This window comes from Rhipicephalus sanguineus, chromosome 4, assembly GCF_013339695.2.
Source record: "Rhipicephalus sanguineus isolate Rsan-2018 chromosome 4, BIME_Rsan_1.4, whole genome shotgun sequence".
In the NCBI taxonomy this organism is placed as follows: Eukaryota; Metazoa; Arthropoda; class Arachnida; order Ixodida; family Ixodidae; genus Rhipicephalus; species Rhipicephalus sanguineus.
In genome coordinates this window covers 25,702,659-25,723,647 of record NC_051179.1, presented here as the reverse complement: position 1 = coordinate 25,723,647, position 20,989 = coordinate 25,702,659, and the positions used below count along the sequence as shown (strand labels likewise).

At 43.7% G+C, this 20,989-nt stretch overlaps 1 protein-coding gene across 1 annotated transcript in view; it reads left to right on the top strand.

The window, feature by feature from the left end:
- The window catches only part of LOC119389638 (sodium/glucose cotransporter 5), a 54,575-nt gene that overhangs the window by 21,175 nt on the left and 12,411 nt on the right, over positions 1–20,989 (top strand). The window contains exons 2-8 of the mRNA XM_037656994.2: positions 10,724–10,795; positions 11,064–11,168; positions 12,428–12,487; positions 14,237–14,341; positions 16,800–16,905; positions 17,137–17,217; positions 18,364–18,587. Coding sequence (XP_037512922.1) covers positions 10,724–10,795; positions 11,064–11,168; positions 12,428–12,487; positions 14,237–14,341; positions 16,800–16,905; positions 17,137–17,217; positions 18,364–18,587 — 753 coding nt within the window. The remainder of the gene's footprint in view (positions 1–10,723; positions 10,796–11,063; positions 11,169–12,427; positions 12,488–14,236; positions 14,342–16,799; positions 16,906–17,136; positions 17,218–18,363; positions 18,588–20,989) is intronic.

Here is a 20,989-nt window from a genome sequence, read left to right as displayed (position 1 = left end):
AGATAGATAGATAGATAGATAGATAGATAGATAGATAGATAGATAGATAGATAGATAGATAGATAGATAGATCCACTCGTCGGAATGTCAACTCCAGTGACATTCCCTTTAAACTATTTTTTGTCAGTCTAAGCACAGCAGTGTCTTTGCGCTTCGATATCTTCGAAAAGTGGTTTTGCAATCGAACCCGCGACTGCGGCGCGCTGTAGGGATCGACGTAGCTGCAGCGCGACGAAATTGAGTGAGAAAGATACGATGAATTGATGCAGGAAAAACTCTCTCGTCACCGGTCTGTAGGCGTCACAAATAAGCAGTGTTGGAGGTAACGCGTTACAAGTAACGGCGTTACCGGTAACGCGTTACTTTTTTCGGTAACTTAGTAACGTACTCGTTACAATTTAGAAACTGTAACGGGTAACGTACTTACGTTAACATTAGAGTCTTTTAGCAAGTTACGGAAATACGGTACGCAAATACGGTAAGGCAGTACGGTAGCGTTCCTCCTTTCCCGCTGGTTGTGCTTTGGCCGCTCAACGACCGGGAAAGGAGGAGCCGTACCGTACTGCCTTACCGTATTTGCGTACCGTATTTCCGTAACTTGCTAAAAGACTCTATTTTTCGGTAACGTGTGGTGTCACGTTACTCGTTACTTTTTTCATCCTGGGGGTGCCGTTTTCTCAGAGCTCGCCCCGACAAATTCTTTTGTCGCAGCGTCGTACTGCTGTCGGCCTGCCAGGCATTGACCAAGAAAGCGCGGGCGGAATCGCCTTTATTTTGTGGAAATTGTGGGGACCAATTTCTTAAGACTTCTTTTGTGGAGGTTTCGGCCATCACCACACAAAGCTTGATGAAAGCCGCATAATTCGCCATGAGAAACTGTACGGACATGCTTCTCGTGGAAGTGGATGTAGCAGGTGGATTGCTGGCACCTGCGCCTTTTCGTGCCCAAAGGACAGGCCGTCCGAAGAGAAAGCGCAAGGGCTGGTTTACTCCATACCACGTGCCGATCGTGAAATTTTGTACTTGGGGGAAACAAAGAACCCCCCCCCCCCCCCCGAGAGGCTGCGACAACATAAAAACGATGTCCGCAAGTTCGCGTGACAAAGGAGTACACTCGCCGAGCATAGCATGGTAAACGACCACCGCATCGAATTCGACAACTCAGGCGTCGTCGACTTAAGCGGCTTTCTGTGGAATTCTGGCCCATCCAGGCGAGAGCCGGTAACGTCCACCGGTCTACAGGTGCGCTGCTGATCGAGAGTAGGCGTGACCCCCGGCTGGAAGAAAACCCTGAAAAAGAATGCGAACGGGGCGAGAAACGTGGAATTTTTTCTTGTAACGCAAAAAAAAAAAATCTTTTTTTTACTCACTACCTTAATACCGCTGTCACACGAACAGCCTTAACCGCGGTTAAGCTAACTAAGGTTACGGCTAACCTCGGTTACAGGTAGCTACAGGGCAGACGTTACCGCAGTTAGTGTAATAATCGTGGTTATTGCAAACGCGTGATTCCACGAGAGATCGACACGGATCCGAAAATAGATATTTTAGATTTGATTGAGTATTTTATATTTTATGCATGTCCAATGGCAGTATATAGCCCGAAAAAGAACCTAATTTCCTTATTAACTGCATAATTTACGAGTGAAAAATATCATATTCAATCCGGAGGGACCAATTTCATTACCTGTCGTTCTAGAAAGTTCACGACGTTGTAAAACACAAACATTATCGTTACAAAGAACATATTTTGTGTATGAAATGTATGCGCAACAAAGAGTAAAGTACCATTGTTTGAAACTTGTAGAGCTAAGGAAACTGTTTTTGAAAAATGTCTAAATATGCGACAGTTTATAGTCGCTACAAAGTTGATAAGGCTTATCAACTTTGTTTTAAAAATAAATTTAGCTTTTTTCTATCTGGAACTGCAGCGAAGTTTCTGGTTATTGAACTCCTCAGCGAGTGAGGCTGATCATGAACACCCTCACATAAACGCTCGCAATTTTCGCGGTAATTATACAGGTTAAAGTGAACAAAAAATCTTTATGCACAGATATTTTTTTACGTGACTAGCCCATTTAAGCATTTCTTTACTACCAAAAAATTCGCGCATCTATTTTGCTAGCAGAAGCACACCATCAGAATGATTGTAAATTTCTTGAGATTTCATTGATGCTTTTTTTGCGAATAGCGTTGATGATTGAATCTCATATTCTGTATAATGTCACATTGAGAAAAATGCCTTCACCATATGTCAGAGTCAGAAGCCATCACACGTAACTCTAAAGGCAACTTTGCTAATGTCCGGTGCATTTGTGCGAGTAATACTCGTTAAATCAGCATTTTGGGCGTATTCGTTGTTCGGGTTTGAAGTTTTAGGTGAAACATAAATTTCAGATTTAAATTATTGTTATTGTGGGTTCTTGCAGCAAAGACACATCAATTAAAATTTATGATTGCGGAGTAACGGCAGAGGTAACATCCGTTACTTTTTTTCGGTAACGGTAACGGTAACGCGTTACATTATTTTGTAGGTAACGTAGGGCGGTAACGCGTTCCTTTTTTGATAGTGTAACGAGTAACGCATTTAGTTACTTTTTTTCAGTAACGCCTACAACACTGCAAATAAGGCAAGGGGATGTCGACCGTGCGATGGCTGTTGCACGAGCAAGCTGCAATGCATACAAAAAACCCGGATCGCATCGGTTGTTCGCGACCTCGTTCGTCCCAACCACATCCCCCTCTGCTCCTTTCCTTCCTTCTTTCTTTCTTTTGCTCACCATTTCAAGCTTCCTTCCTTCCTCTTTCACTAAACAGCCGTACGCTGACTTGAGCAAGAAAGAAAAACCCGTCTCACACGCGCGAGCGTGGCTACCGAAGTGCGAGTTTCACAACCCACTGAAAGAACCGTTCGGGAATGAAAAGCCCGTTGGGGTGCGTGTGTGTGTTTGTCTGTGTGTGTAGTACTCGACGAAGCCACGCGGAAGGCTTAACTTCGTAGCTCGTTGCAATACCTCTATCCTGTAGAATCGACGGTGTTGGTGGGCGTCTAGGTAAAACAAAAATCTCGGCCTGAGCGATTGGCACCGGGGGAAAACACTCCGGGCGCAATCCTTTCACACGGCCGCGCTGACGCTGGCGCGTCGTATTCTTCTATATATATAGGTCTGTGGTATATTATGGGTCTGGAACCGGTATTGTTGCCGCTATATCTTTTCCTCATTGCGGTCACCGGTCGCTGTCCAATGACGCTTCTCGAATTGCTTCCACATCGCGAAACTGAGGGGAAATCGACCGGCCACTGAGTTAATGCATCTAGAGGCGATGTTCGTGAATGCAACGTCTCGCACCATATCTTCCGCCCATTTTCTGTAACTAGGAGCCGCGAATATTTTTGACCAAATTCATTCATTCATTCATTCATTCATTCATTCATTCATTCATTCATTCATTCATTCATACTCCTTTTTCTCTGTCAAAAAAGGAGGCGACGGGACTAAAAGTCGCACCAGCGGCTTGGCGAGGCTCCCGACTCCCTGTTACGTGGCAGTGCAATGAACAGTCACAAGTAATACATGCATTGTAACATCTATAATAATACGGTTAATTAAATGTTACAATGATTACAATGGTACACACTCTCTACTTGAGATAATGAACGTAACAATTCATTATTACATGCCCTGACGCACTTATAAAATTAAATATACATATAGCTACGTCTTTACATTGCGAAGTTAAGAAACAAATCTGTTATCACATCACAAATTTAAACGAAAATGGGGTAAACGTTCATCCAAGTACACTCTATACTGCTATGACATCTTAAGGCGTGTATTCACAAACCAACCTTATCCTTATCTCGCGTTTTCCTGATCAATTTTGTGCCTTTAGTGCGCTTGACAGAAATAGTAGGGCAGTGTTCACAAACCAATCATGTGGTTATCTTTTACCCTGTCACCATTTCTGTGTCCTTATATCGCCCGTAGAGCGTACAGAAACTTAACGAAAACGTGAGATAAGGATAAGGTTGGTTTTTGGTTACGAGTGTAACACAACCATGCCCTGCATTAACGCTTGACGTCCTTGTTAGAGGCAACAGGAGGTTCGAGGTTATCGTTGGAAAGTTGATTGAGCTGTTTCGGCACTGTGTAACACAATGACTGTGCACAACAGCATTTAAACAAGAGCAACTTAGAAGTGAGTGGATGACGTTAACGTTGCATGATTTTGGCTTGCACGTTTTTCTTTTGGTAAGTTACATAATTACTAGCGCGCGATAGCACTCTTCAGTTATCGCTTACAAAACTCGCCCTACCTTGTAATTTTTTGCTGGCGCTCAGTTTGTAAACGACCGCAAGCCGCTTGTGCTATTGGGAACAATTTCTATTCACCGAGAGTGACGATATAGGCTGGGGGTTTTCGTATAGTCATTTCGTGACCTCTGACTTTTCGATATATACAGCGACGGGCCGTGCTCCCGCTTTCGCGAGGTTATTCGGGGTACTGTTCGCGTGCCGGCCTTCATCACCGAACGTCGGCAAAATGCAGCGACGAGGGTGACAGCGCTCTCCACTCGTTTGCGACCTTCGCCAATCGATGCATCGGTCTGCTCTCAGTTTGATCACACGTGGTCGAGGTGAAGGACAGTGTTGTCCGCTCAAAGGGCGCAAAAAGAAAAGAAAAGAAAAGAAAAGAAAAGAAAAGAAAAGAAAAGAAAAGGAGGACTGAGACCGTGCGTCAAGGAAAGAAGTGCCTTTTAAGCGCCCGCATAACGACTGCAGGAAGGAGCGATACAGAAAAAAAAAAAGGCGAGGAGTCCATGTTTACGACTTTGCTCGCAGACTAGTCTCGCTCGCCTTCTCGCCGAACCACGTGCTGCTAAATACGTGCAGCATCGCGGAAGCTAGAAATAATCAGCTAGAACGCGCGATGTGGCCCGCACATAGAAATACATTCTAATCGATTAGCGCCTGAACGACACCACCTACGCCTGAAGAGTCACGATACCCAGCGGGTGACAGTTAATGCATCACTTAAAAAAAAAAAAAAAAAAACGTTTTGCACGTTCACTTTTGTGAGTTCAGGTAGTCTTTGATTACATGGGTTGCGATTCAGTCATCATGCCGCTTGCCAATCGCGATTGAACTAACTGGGAAAACCGAGGCGCTGGCATGTTAACAACCACTGTTACGCCTAAACATCTTTCCATTTCTCTGTTGCAGATAATCGTTGGTTTACGCAAACACGATAAACTCATCTCAGACGAGGTACTCAAACCGGTGGCAGAAGTCAGCGCGAAACTTTGAAAGGCCGACGGAGCCCTCTTTGTACAGCGTCACCGCTGTAATTAATCGCTTAGTCTTTGTTTTTGTTGATAAACTTGAAGATTTCAAAGTACTGATATAGAGAAAGAAAGTGGGCGAGCTTGTGTCGAAACGTCTTAGTTGTTGGGACCTCGGAGGAAGAGTAATGGTTCGAGCAGACTAAAGGATCCGCCCGTCTGTGCGGTCGTTTAGTCCGCCACGTGCATTTTGCAACATTTCGCAGAAACCCAAAGCTTCCTCTGTTCCCCGTGAGCAAAGTTACATAACGCCCGGACATTTCATAAATATTAATCAATTCATGCTCCCCCACATCTCTCTCATACCTCTCGCCGTCTGCAGCATTTCACTTCCTTTAATATTCCTCCTACTGCCCTTGTAATTAAGACGCGTTCGAGCCCACATTTATACCGTTTACTTTCTTAATTTCTCTCTATACGGACAGGAACCCGTCTCGGTGTTCTAGTGGTTATGGTGCTCGAGTGCTAACCTCAAGGTCGCGGGATCGAATCCCGGCCGCGGCGACCGCATTTCGGTGGAGGCAAAATGCTAGAGGCCCGTGTGCTTAGATTTAGGGGCACGTTAAATAACCCCAGGTGGTCGAAATTTCCGAAGTCCTCCACTATACGGCGTCTCTCACAATGCTATCGCAGTGTTGGGACGTAAAGCGCCAACAATTATTATATTATCTACTCAACGCTCTTGCAGTTTCTAGACGCCTGCCCATTTTATTTTTGAGATATTTGAGCTCTAAGAACACTATAACTATATACTAACCCAATTTTAGACATAATTCAGGCAGTAGAGCAAACAATGACACGGACGGCGAAGGAGCAAGACGGGACGCAGTGCTAACTAACAACTCAGTTTTTGTTGCACGTGATCACAGATGTACAGAACCCCTTTGTCTGTTCAATAGAACTTAAGGCCTCCAATCTCCGTTTCGATTAGTTTACTACGGTACCTGACGAAGTTATTGTGCCATATTTCTTTTTTTCGAAGATATCCGCAAGCCTGCACTCCCATGACTCTAAGCTTGCCCACAGCTCCGAAGAGAATTGTTAACGTCCGCCGCCTCCGTGAATTGGAAGACCGTCGTGTAATACCTGTCCGCTATAGATTCTGCAACGCTGCGCGCTCCTTTGTGAGACGTCGGAGGGTTAACGTATTCACTTCACGGATCGCACCGAGCGGGAACCGGGAAGTTGTCTTTTTTTTTCCCCAAATGGGCGCACTGCCCATCTGCACCGTCGTGTTAATTACTACGACGCGTCGTCTTGTCAGCCGTCTCTGTCGTTGTTGTCCAACAACTTGCAGGAAAATTACGGGGCAAGTGAGGGCTCCGATAAGGCTGCGGGGCACTGATTGTAAACAACGTAGGTTTTATTGCAGCCGTTGAAAAACATTTGTTTTTTTTGTTTGTTTCTACTCGGCAACGTCACGTGTACTCGCTTGTAACCTGTGGTTAGAGCTGCAATAAACAAGACAGGCACCTGCGAATGTCGTAAAGGCTACCGTTAACCTGTTCAAATCAAAGATGGCAAAAATAGCTACACTACTAATTAATTTTCTATATTTAACAAAACGTAATTAAATTATATTAGGAATTATAGCTGCCGAAAGTCATGGCATTACATTAGTATTACTTGTGAAAAGTAATTAAAATTACTTGAACAAGAGTTAGCAAAAGCGACGTTATTTATGGCTTCAAGTTGGGATACTATGCCGTTTTTTTTTGTTTTTTTTGTGGGCCTTGACTTGTTCCCACACTTGAGGTCTGGCACTCAGACTAACTTGTTTTTTATATTTCTCTTTCCTTTTGCGGTAATTTCTTTTTGTGCCATTAGGCAAGTGGACACGCTATATTTTAGTCAGCGGTAATTGGCAAAGTAATAAGCAATTTTCTTGTTGAAATTACTCGCTTGAACTAAACCATTACATTACTAAATACGCCGTCCACCATGGTAATTCAGTAAATTACTCATTACAGCAAAACGTAATTTAATTACTGTACTGACATTACTGTAATTTCATTACAGACACGTCTTGTTCAAATGGTGCCCCAAAAACGCCACACGCTCCGCAATGGGTGTCAACAACACGCAAATATTCGAATGTTACAAACATTTTCACGGCTTACATCATCGGACCATCAATTGGTTAGCAAAAAGTGCGTAATCATGACACTGCTGCTAATCGTGATGATGTCGGTGGTAGCGATGAGCTTTAGATATGGCGTGTTCCAACAATGCCAGGTATTACAATACCTGGGATGTTAGAATGAATATAATAATAAAAATAGTAATAAATGGACCAGAAAGCAAGAAAAAGACCAACTGAAAACGATAGTAACCTGTGTTGCACAGATGAACGAACGAATGAAATAAATTTCAGGGAAAAAATATCATTAAACTTGTAAGCCAACAAGAAAGATTCTAACCTTGGAAAGGGTGGCAGTAAAACTATTAAAAAAAGCCGCATGATGAGAGTGGCGAAAACTTTAAGGTTTAAGGAGAGCGGATTACTACTAAAAATGCTAACACACACACACACACACACACACACACACACACACACACACACACACACACACACACACACACACACACACACACACACACACACACACACACACACACACACACACACACACACACACACACACACACACACACACACACACACACACACACACACACACACACACACACACACACACACACACACACACACACACACACATATATATATATATATATATATATATATATATATATATATACACACGTGTGGGTGTGTGTAATTTGCAGGCGACCAAGCAAAAGATGGTCCGATCGTTTTTGTTCTGCCAGGCCACGCCTGTTTCACATTTAATGTTTTCCTTTCTTTTTTTTTTATTGGCGCCAGTGTTTTGCTTTCTATTGCGTCCTTGCTGCAACATCATGCAATTTTATTTCTTTTTGAGATCCCAGGTGACTGCTCAACATAATATGACCAAGTCGTGTACGTGCAACTTTCTAATATAGACAAAGGAAGAAAAGAAACAGAGAGAAAAAATATAAGCTTACACGCTTACTCAATTAGAAGATTATTCTTGGCCTTTCCCACGTAGTGGGTGCACACCATATTCTAGAGCCAGAAAGTTCAGCATGGCGCTTTCTGATGTTGATGAAGGCAAATAAAAAACAAAGCCTGAATAATATTTCGCAACTTTAACTTGTCTCATTCATAAAGGTGTCCTTCGGGAATTTTTTTTTTTTCACATTCTTTTCTTCTGCTATTGCTCGATACCCGGCCGCTTCGTGGTAGTGGGTTGCACCATTTCACTTTGGAACTATCAATCTTACAGAAACGTGTTCGCCATATGATACGTGTGATGCATAACAGCAGGCGCTTCGTGAATACGCAAGCCTTACCCATTCGCCGAGCTGACAAGCAACCGGGGAGATGACGCGTAAAGACACCGCGTAGACAGGTGACTATACTGTTAAGTGGTTGTTGTGAGCTGGAATCATTACGGTTATACTATTGGCAACGTGCGGAGCCCACCTTGCTGCCAAGCTGTATCACGATGACGTTCTGACAGGCGCCTCGCCTCGCAACCTCATTATTTTCTTAACTCGACGCGTCGTATAACATCGAGAACTGCCGAGTTGACCGTGTATAAAGAAGCCTATTATACCGCGGAGTGACAAGCCGCTAACGTGCTAATCGCTTGGTCTTTCGCGCGAGGGGCGCGTTTGCCCGACACTGTTCTGTTCTCCCGACCTTGGGTGGCTGCGAGGAAAACTCGCGCGCGCTTGCAACACAACCAACACCAGACTGAAGCAATGAGAAAGAAAATAAGCCGGGGCGTGCCGTGTTCTTTTTTTCTTTTTTTTTTACTTCGAAGGTTGCTGCTGGTGCTGGACCGAAGAGGCGGAGCGTATCCATTAAAATTCCTGTCCACGAACGCGTTGTAGGCGCTTTTCTCGCTGAATCAACTTCGTCATAGACTTACTTAAGTCTGCACGTTGCGCTCTAATAAGGCACGGCTTTACTCTTGAAGCGTCTGTCGCGTGCTGCAACAAAGCAGTCGCGGTGCATTGTTCTGCCCCTCTGCGTTCAGCGTGTGGTGTGACGTGATGGAGGGTTTTTATCAGCACACCGCAGTCGCAAGGGTTGTCGGGCAATTCTAAGGAAAGTGCTGTAATGTAAGGATTAAAGAATGTGCTGTTGTAAGGTGTGTGCTCCTTCGCAGTTTGTTGCGGTGCATTTTAGACGTTACATACATACATATATATATATATATATATATATATATATATATATATATATATATATATATATATATATATATATATATATATATATATATAAGAAAAAAAAGTGAAGATGAAACACAAACCGATTTGTTATAACATTGATAGATTAACATTTTTGTTTTCAAACATAAGGTATTGTTGTTTTGTACTTTCTTCTTCACTTTCGTTAATGTCAAAGACATAGCGCAGGAAACAACGAATGTAAATCACCAGGTCCCTTTTGTCGCTTTGCCGAAGGTATATGTAAACTGAGGACGTTTTAAAGATTGTCGAATTTCTAAGTTTTTCTTCCTTTCTGTTCCTTAGAAGGTGGCATACACGATTTTTTGTGGTGCGGAAGGAAAATATTGAATTTCCTATACTGCCGTTTTAAAAGCGTCTGGCACGAAAAAAAGAGTCAAATATCATATGAGCCGGCCTAAGGCGGCGACACGCGTGCACTTCTTCCCAACTGATATGCGAGTACCTGTGCGAACTTAATCTGTTTTTTTTTTTTCTTTTCTATCAGTGATCCGTCGTGTGTGATGGTGTCTGAGTGCATTCGTTACATCGTACCTGTGCCTTCCTGTTCGTACGTGCTGTAAAAGTGATTTTTTTTGTTACCCGGTGCAGTTGTACGCACCTGAACTGTTGTTACTATAGTATGCGATGAACTCCCCTTTGTGTCGTTTCGCCAATTCGTCTGCGTTGCGCTGAAGCGCTGCGTTGCGTCAGTGCTGTGAGAACGCAAAAGTAATGCACTCACAAAGCTTTCAGCGTGGCCTCCGCCATTAGCTCCGGCAACGCTCCGTCCGCGTTGCCGGAGTTAATCGCGGAGGCCACACTTTCAGTGTGGCATTTCTGGGCAGGCTTAATCCAATTACACTACCAATGACGAGGCTACAAAAAGTTTTGAAGGGACGGCCGAACACATAAGCATGCGTTGCGATTGTCCTCATATCACTTCTGTCATTCATGTTGTAATGTCTTCATTGCACCCTAATAAAATAACTCTTGTTTTTACAATATAACTACAGTCACTCCGTGCTCGGTGTAGTACATCCTACTCCTTTGTTAAATCTCAACTATTCATACATTGTCTCTTTTTTTGCGCAGTCATCATGGAGGAGCAGTCGGTCTTCCATGAGTGGCTACTTCTTGGCCAGCAGGAGCATGCACTGGATACCCGTGAGTAGATACCGAGACCTCATCAATATTTCGTTTATTGCAAGTTGTTTACGCAACCTTTGTGTTATGTCATATTTTCGCATGTTGAAACAATGTAAAGCCAGAACCTCATTGAAGACTAGTTGGTTTATATTGAGCTATTGATGGGCTTTCTTTCTGCTTGCGCAGCCCGTCAATAGTTTATTTTAGAGCCGTTCGTGTTTTTTTTCCTTGGATTACGTCCTTGTTATAAGTGCATTTGCTAACCGTATATTCTTTGTTACGACAGGTTGGTGCTTCGCTGTTCGCCAGCAACATCGGAAGCGGTCATTTCGTCGGTCTCGCCGGGTCCGGCGCAGCTACGGGCATTGGCATCGCGGGATTTGAACTGAACGTACGTACACATTGGTCCGAGTTAAGCGTTAACCTCGCGATAAATGATGAAATGGTGAAAAAAGGTGCAGAGGGAATTTGAACAAAATGTCACCCAGCGTTGCCATTTGAAAGAACGCCTTTCCCATATCAGATATCTGGGTCATTTGTGAAGGGGATTTGACGTCAGGTTTCGAAAAACATATCGATATTGATTTGCACAATGACTAAGATCTCCACGACAATTCTTGAATTATGCAGTTTTCGTTCCACGGTGATGTTTCAATTCATAGTGACCGCATGGGGTGCCTTACGAAAAAAAAAAAAGAATGCTTGAGAGTAGTCCCGTCTCTGTAGCTTACCCGTACAAAGCGTTATTAATTGCAATAGGCGAGAAAATAATGCGAGTACTTTTTAGCAAAGTCACGAAAATTTATTCCGTGTGAAGCCGCGGACCACTTGCGAAAGGTACGCGGGCCGCGTGTTCGAGACCCCTGCTCTATTGGAACGATGTGGCCATAGCGTCGCATCTTTTATTTTTTGTTATTCCACTGACACAAAAACTACGTGGGTTCCTTGTCAGTCGTATGGCAAATAACAAGCCTGCATACAAGCCTGCATACGCAAATTCTTACACAATGGCAGAACAAGTACTATGACTGTCACGAGTCTGGCTCGATGCGAATTCCTGCATCTGCGCGTGTGCATCGCTCGATGTGCAATGTGTAATCGACCGCTCTGAACAAGGCTGAAACGCAATTAGGTTAAACGAAAACGCTGGGACTAACAACCGAAAGGAGATAACGCTAACCAACTGGATGTATGTACTGGTCAGTCCGCCAAAATCTCTGATTCAGGTTTAATCACCACAATGCGAACGTAACAACAGAACTGCCACAATTAAAAAAAAAATGAGAGAGAGAGAGAGAGAGAGAGAGAGAGAGAGAGAGAGAGAGAGAGAACGGCAGATTGGAGACCTTGGTCGTAGAGGCATGTTTTTGTAGCTTGCCTGTTGCCAGCGGAAGAAACCATTTTCCGCAACTTAATTTTCTCCGATATCTAGTAGCTCTTAGGCTGCAATGCCAACAAACGATATTTTCTGCAATTTGTATTCGTTAACAGTGTTACTCGAATAGTAGTCGATAAACGCAATTCATTCTGAGCGTAATAACTGGTTTTGCGTTGTGATGCTGCAAGTAGAGATGCGGTGGTCATTTTTCTCACTGATGTGTTGATTGTGCATTTGGCTAATTTACGCATCTATATACCTTTTTCTTGCAGGCTGTCTTCATTCTCATGATCCTGGGATGGTTCTTTGTCCCCGTCTACGTCGCCTCAGGGGTAAGTGTTTTTTGGTGTCACCTACATCATACGCTCGCTCTGGTATCCAGAGAGCAATCGCGAAGCCACAGCCGTACAGTGGCGGTGAAAGAAGTGGATAATTGCGCTGTTATTATTACTACACCCGAGCACATTAGCACGCCACGGAGGGATTTACTGTGAGTTGCGTCAGGCCTCGCCTCTCGTGCATAAGGCATGAGATGGGAGGCCTGACGCGCCCTTAACATAGGCTTAGAATGCGGGCTTTCAAAACGGCAGCGGGGTCTTCTTTGTCCTCGGGTTGTAAGACCAACAGATGTGTTTGTCGTCGTAACGAAACCTTCAGATCTTCACCCTAACCTCTCAAATCGAGATAGGAAAGAGAAATGCTGCTCACGTTCTGGGATGTTCAACGTGTCATCTGCGAGAATTGGTTGAGCATGTTCATGGTCCCTGAAATGACGTGTCATAAGTGTAGTATTTTGACAAAGATGGAAACTGCCCGCAAGAACGAGGACAGGTGGAAGGAATGAACATGGGGTAGAATAAGTTTAATAATAATAATAATAATAATAGTAATAATAATAATAATAATAATAATAATAATAATAATAATAATAATAATAATAATGATAAAACCGATGGAGGATAAATGCTCTAGCATTTCGATGGAAGATAAATGCTAGAGGCTCATGTACTGTGCGATGTCAGTGTGCGTTAAAGGACACCGGATGGTCGAAATTTCCGGAGCCCTCCACTACAACGTACCTAACAATCATGTCGTGATTTTGGCATGGAAAACCCCAGATATTATTATTGTTATTACGTCCCAAAACCACGATATGATTATGAGGGACCCCGTAGCGAAGGGCTTCGGAAATTTCGACCACCTCGGGTTCCTTAACGTGCACCTAAATCCAAGTACGCGGGCATCTAGCATTTCGTCTCCATCGAAAGGCGGCAACCGCGGCCGGGATCGAATCCGCGAAAACCCCCAACAATTATTACTATTTTGTCACCCAAAAGAGCACACACCCTACTAAGTTTACGCGAAGCTGGGACGACGACCTTTACACCGTAACGGCTCACCACATGTTTAGTGTTACTCGAAACACGATGAATTTAGGGCATAACTTGCGGTTTGCCATGGCCTCTTTCTGTTTTGTGCTACTTTTTTAGATTCTGCAAGAGGCGTTCACACGCACCTGTGAGCAAATTTTGAGGTTATCCAGCTGAAAGGAAGAGCTGAACTTGCTCAGTAAAGCTAGTTTTCATTTTACGCGCGCAGGATTTTTCCAGGGCAGACTTACAGGCCAAGGTTATGTTAGCTCGCTTAACTACCTTAAAATGGCTGTCTACGCTTTTATCGCCACGAATAGACAGCTGACAGTCTGCGATCGTGGTGTTGTGTTCATTCATTCCACCTGTCCTAGTGTTTTCGCGCAGTTTTAACCTTCGTCAAGGTATGAATTAACTATAGCCCACAAGACCGTTGTACCAGATGTGTAGTACATATGATCTCGAAAGCAATAATATGTTCCGCAGTTGCGGTAACATTCTACGAAAAGAACACAAGTGAATTAATCTTCAAGACGTAATCCACACTTCCTTTTTTGTTTTCTAAGATACGAAAATAGTCAGGAGATCAGAATGGTTGAACATTGTGATGACACTTGCAGAACCACATTGAAAATTATAAGAAGAACGACTTGCTTTAGGGTTCACGTTTATTGGAACCTCTGTTATAACACTGTTTCTTCTGCTGTTCAGGTGTACACGATGCCAGAGTACCTGCGCAAGAGATTCGGCGGCCAGCGGATACGGGTCTACCTGTCCGTGTTGGCCCTTCTCTTGTCCATCTTCACGAAAATCTCGGTAAGAGGTCGTTCTTTCTACTGCGTCGAGTGACTGATAAAGAAAAAGTAAGCGGTAGCCACCAGTAAGCGGTATCGTGTTTAGGAGAGTTGGCGAGAAATAAAAATTGGCCGCGTATCTGCGTGCTTCGCTACAAATGTCGTCTAAAGACGATAGAAGAGGCGCTGCGTGAGATATGGACGCCATCTGGCAATACGTCGGGAAACTTGAGTGCTGTATTGCGGGCTGGTAGTCCCGGCGCAGCGGCAGGCGAAGACCGGCGGTGACCAACGCGACCGGTGGGGACGCCGTCCAGCCCGAACACGCTGTTTGGCGCGATGCGCCGAAGGAGAAGAAACGTCCGCACTCAACGAGTACTCTCCACAAACTGTCTTATTTACACGTCGCCTGGGTAAAACAGGAATGCCGGAGCGGCGCCCCCTGTCATTCGTACAATGCAACACTGAACCGAAACCGAAACACAACATGAGCTTGTGCAGAGGGCACGGAGGAAGACAAGTTTCAGCGCAGTCGCATTTTCAGCGCACTTAAAGAAACTAGGGTTGTAACATGGTAGGGCGAGTAGGGCCAGAAGGACCGTCACGACGAAAACCTGCCTCCTCAGTCGTACTCGCCTGGAACATTGGTGTGGCTTCGCGTTCCCTCCTCCGCTCCTGGCCTTTCCACAAAGCTACTGCCTAAGTACGAAGGCCCCTACCGCGTCCTACGTCAAGCATCCCCAGTTAACTATATTATTGAGCCTGTTCAATCATCTACGGACCGCCGTTGTCGCGGCCGCGAGACTGTTCACGTCGATCAACTGAAGCCGCATTATGACCCACCAGTTGTACCTGTTCCTTAGGTCGCCAGGATGGCTCCTTTTCCGCGGGGGAGTGATTTGTAACATGGTAGGGCGCAGACAAGAACGCCTGTGAAAGAAGAAGACGAAGACGGTTGTTGTTGGCGCTCGCGCTTGCTCGGCTTGGACCGCTGATCGCTTCAGCTGTGGCAATCTTTTAATAAACGCGTTACTGTCTCAACGTTAAACGCATGCCATCAAGGTCTTTAAAATTGCGTATCTATGTATTTTATATTAAATGAACACACCACCTAATACTTACCAAATGATGTTACGCCTCAGATATGCGTAATATTTACTTTTTGATCGACAACGTTCACAAGTATGGACAGCCGTACCAGTTCGAGACGGGTGGGCGGTAAGCAGGTGGTTCAACTTTGGCCGGTTGGCTGAATCGGGGGACGTGCTGACAAACAGAAAGACAGACAGACAGACAGACAGAAAGACAGACCAAAATTTCTGCGTTTAAGTTCCCCAAGAAAGACTATCGTCTTTAATATACTTTCAGTATTTACGCATGTGTTGTGCAGCCGTATTGAGCCCGACACACACAATTAAGGAAAATAACTTTTCATACGAGCTGCCCGGGTCCCGCTTTGCGAGCAGTTGTGAGTCAGTGGATAAGTTAATGCCACACATGTCGTGCTTGAAAAACAACTTGAACAGTACGGTTCGGAGCGTCGGTTGCCACGGAGGCATATACGCGAGATAAATAACCCACCAAAGGAAAACTGTTCATTTTGCAGTGCTAGTTATTTTAATTGTAATATCGAGGTACTTGCAACGCTGACTGATTTCCTGACCATCATGTCGCTCAAAGTCATTCGACTCGCTAAATGTTAGTTCAGAGTTTGGCAGCTTGTCTGCAAGCTTCTTGCGCTTCGCGGATTTTCGGTTACCGCAGATGTGAAAGCGCGATTGACCGGTTGGTGGCGTCACATAGTTGCAGAGTGCTTAACCAGATGAACGCAGTCTTTAGATTAGCAAAGCGTATTCTGCTTCGCTGCTGGAGTAAATTTTCGGCAGCGGGTGAATGCTGAATACATTGCCTTCCAAAATGTTCTTTTTTTTCGGCAAGAACGTTGACGGAGCACGATGACGTACCTGTAGGCACTGTGGTTAAACGAAGCGCCACTTTATGTATACCGTAATACCGAACACCTTAAAACTACCTGGTCACTACGAAACATCACTCGAACTGGTAGAAAGGCAGTCATCCGGTAAAGTTATTTCAGTACGCCACACAAATTCAGTCTAGTCGCTCGCACTGCAGTCTAGCCAGTCGCTTCTACCTCAGCCTAAAAATCGGTAAATAAAAGATAAATGACTTGATAAGTAAATGAAACTTTCATTTACTTATTTATTGGCGACGTCAACGTGAAAAGGAATTCAGTAAGGGAGAAATAGAAATAAGAACACTCAAATCAGTCATTCAACTCGGGCTGTCCTTACAAAAGTCATTAGGCTATAATTATTTCCACTTGACAAAACCCTTTGTCCATTTGAAAGACCGTAATAAATTTGGTAATAAAAAATCTGCGACGTAATGGAACCACTGTACCGCAGCCACACCGTCTCATTCCTCATTCTTCAATTGTTTTGTTTATTTATTTCTTTCAGGCGGATCTGTTCGCCGGAGCCATCTTCATCAAGCAAGCTCTGGACTGGAACCTCTACGTATCCGTCTGTGTACTCCTGGCCATCGCCTGCATATTCACCGTTGCCGGTACGCACCACCATTGCGTCACTTCTTTGTCCTCGTATTTAGCGCCCTTCGTTGAGTCTGTTTTTGGATGAGGGGCATTTCAATGGCGGCCGCTCCTCGGGCGATGGCGTGTCTCGTACGTTCAGCTTTGCTACCTCGAGGGTTTCAGCCAAACAGAACGAAAGAAAAAGGAGTGTAGCAATACCCACCTAATATCTCTTTTTTTAAATTTGTTTTTGAAATCTTTCGCAGGTGGTCTTAGCGCCGTGATTTGGACAGACTTTGTACAGACGATCCTCATTGTTGTGGGAGCCTTTGTCCTCATGGTGCTGAGTAAGTACGACTTCCAAAAAAATCTCTTTTTTTGTTACTTCTCTTGCCATCCTTGCCTGCTTTGGCGTCGCTTTTATTTTTTCTTTCTTTTTTTTTCTTGCTTCTCGATTTTCGGCTTTGAACGCAAGGTCACATGGCGAAATAGAGTCGCGCTTGATTGCGCGCGCCAACAGTGCTAACACAACGAACGCCGCAAACATTGTGAAACGAACGCTTCGGTCGGCAGTTTGGCTCGCTCTCTCTCTTTCTGTCGCTCTTTCGCTCTCAAAAAGTTAAAAGAAAAAAAAAGCAAAGACAAAGAGCGCAATTCACGCAGACGCTGCGTAAATATTGGAGCAGTGAGTTATGAACCCGCTGGAATGCACGCGGTTGCAATATGTGGGCACATCAGCGTGAACGCAGAAACATAAAGAAAAAGCGTCAGCGTACGCGCAACGACGTGAGGATGAAAGTTAGACGACGTAGAAGCAGAGCGACATTACGCTCAATAAAAAAGAAGACGTTCGGTACCACATTAATTTCATTATTCTAATTTCTAGTTAGGATGCGAAGTCTGGGCTGAATGTAGAAATAATTACTGCACTAGTTCTTTTTTATGTTTGCTTGTCTTTTGTGTTAACTTAGTAGTTTTAAATCTTCATATCTACAATTCTTGGCCAATCCCCCAGTGTGGGTATGAGCCATGTGTAGAGGAACATCATCATCATCATCATCATTACGCTCAATTTGTAGATATTCGGTTCTGATCATCCCATTTTTTTCTTGATCATATCTCGAGTTCATCAGAAGCGGTAATTGCATTATTATAAGAACTTAAGGTTAAGACTAGCTAAACGTTACTCAACGTTACCCAGTGCTGCTATTACGCGAGTGAATACGGTATAGGCCGAACACACGCACTATGCACCTTTTTTTTTTTCAAACGTAATTAAATAAACGACGTTCTAGGAAAGGCTGCTACTTAAGATAAAATTGTGCGATTGCGCATCACTTAGGCAACACCCGAAGGAGACCTTGTGTGGATTTTTTTTCATGCCGACCTCAAGGCTGCTTCCGAAACGGCAGTTTACATAAAATTCTTGGTATTGCCAAAATTATTCTGTTATTATGAGGTGAAATGAATAATGTATTGTCTGTGCTGCGCAGGTTTCATCCGAGTGGGTGGCTACGAGAAGCTGATGCGAGACTTTGCCTTCGCCGAGCCGACCAACAACAGCTACGTGCAGTTCGACCTGGACAACACGTCTTGCTCCAAGGTGCCCGACAACTACAACCACCTGCTGCGCTCGGCATCGGACTCTCAGCTGCCGTGGACGGGAATGGTGTTTGGTCTGACCATCGCCGGAGTCTGGTACTGGTGCTCGGACCAGGTGAGTGGCGTTCTATGTGTGCTCACGTATCATTTTAGACGAAAGTCGAAGAAAATTATGGCAGAACATCGCTAAACACCGGACAATGAAACACACAGGACACAACGCAGCTTTGTGTCCTGTGTGTTTCAGTCTCGTATTTTGCGCTGTTCTGCCAAAATGTCCATGAACCAACTAGCCATGCACCTGAGAAACTCTGTCGAAGAAAACCTTCGCGCGCGAGTTCGAGTGAAAAAAAAAATTACTGAACTGTTTATTTCGTTTTACGTGTTATACCGCTGACAGAACGCGCTGCATGTTATCTTTGACATTCTACTGGAGCCTACATCTGCTCGGGTGCAAAAACTTGGAGATTAACAAAGAGCTTGAGTATATAAGGACCGCGCAAGCAGCCATGAAAGGAGACGACATAATAAGATAAGAAAACAGCGGTGTAGATTGAAGTGCAACTGCGACTATCCGGTAGTATCGCATATCTGTGCGAAACGCACTTCAGTATCGCCAGCTAACTGTTCATGTTACTTACTATGAATAATCGTGCTGGTCATGTCACGGCAGTGGAATAAAGGCTGACCGTTCTTGATGCCAGCAACCTCCCTCCCCCCTTATATATATATATATGTATCTATGTATGTATCTATGTATGTATGTATGTATGTATGTATGTATGTATGTATGTATGTATGTATGTATGTATGTATGTATGTATATATGTATCTATGTATGTATGTATGTATGTATATATGTATCTATGTATGTATGTATATATATATGTATCTATGTATGTATGTATGTATGTATATATATGTAGCTATGTATAGTATGTATGTATGTATATGTATGTATGTATATATGTATGTATGTATGTATGTATGTATGTATGTATGTATGTATATATATATATATATATATATATATATATATATATATATATATATATATATATATAATATGTGTATGTATATATATATAATATGTGTATGTATATATATATAATATGTTATACGGCGAGTGAAGGTGGTATTGTTAGCAAATCATGAGTCAGTTTCTGCCGCATATGTGACCCACCTACGAAGAATGGAACGCGTGGCATATCATGCCGCCAGTGTATTCTCGTTCTTTCTTTCTTCGCGTGTCGTCCGCGCTGCAAATATCAGTTATTATGAGCAAACGTTGAGCAAGAACAGCGCTAAACGACAGGACGATAGACAGGACGCAGACCACGGCGGCACGCCTTGCTTTTCCTTGGTCCAGTCGTTTAGTGCTGTTCTTGCTCAAACCACGAAAGAACCAGCCCAACGTGCGTACCCTTGTGTAGCAACTTGTACGTGCTTCGAGTAACGACGACGTTAGGCCAGTTAGGCGACGTTGAAAGGTTCCAGCTACATTTGTGGTTTTGTTTTGTTCTTTATTCTCTCAACGTTTTATTACAAGGGTTTCTTCTATATAGAATCGGATCTATTGACAGTACGACCGCAATAGCTTGAGTGCCAAGAAAATTAATACCCGTACTTGAACAACAGCGCAAAAGATGGGACGCAAGAAATTGAAGACACATACAACACTGTACTTTCAACTGAGCTTAATGGAAGAAAGATTGAGAATGCGCATATGAATATCTGACTTAAAAAGCATAATATTTCTTCCAATAGTCTCAGTTTGCGAGTGCAGCGTTGGAAGTGCCTTCTCTTTCTGGTGTCCCGTCTTCCGCGCTTTGGTTCAAGTACCATGCATTTCAAGCAAATCGCCCAGTCTGCCATCATATTTCAGATTATTACCACAACTGCTTGTTGGCGCGATATGAAACTCTCACGGCCCAACACGTCTAAAAATTATAGGTAAAAAAAATCAAAATCTGGAGTGAATTTTTTAAAGGGGTATTATCGTACTGCGCGAAACATTTATAATAGAATTAGGCAGAGGCGTAGTAGTACACATGTATCGTTTTATTACTGTGTTATGAAAGCGTCCGACGGTCACCATTAACCAAGAATTAGCCAAGACTAGTCGACAGTTAGCCAAGTCTAGTCAATGCTGGTAATAAGTTAGTAAATACGGTGGGCTTCATATAGGTTATCTTAATTTTTTCCAAGTTCGATTATGTTTCCAGTACATATTTTGTCTTGATTATAACTTTACATGTTTGTATGTGCTGCTTTACGTCACCGGATGCTTTTTTCCAAATTTAAAATTTCAAAGCGTTTCTTTTCTGATGTTTATACCTAATAAAATTGCTCCTCAAAACCGAGTTTACATCCAGTATAAATATTTCGCACTACTAAGACCGTAAGCGGCGTCTGTTTCGACACAAGTCTTGCGAGTTCAATAAACCAGTGTCGTTGCGCCATCTGGACGCGGTCGAGCGAGGTACGTTCTGATAAGGAATTCAGCAAGAAGAAAAG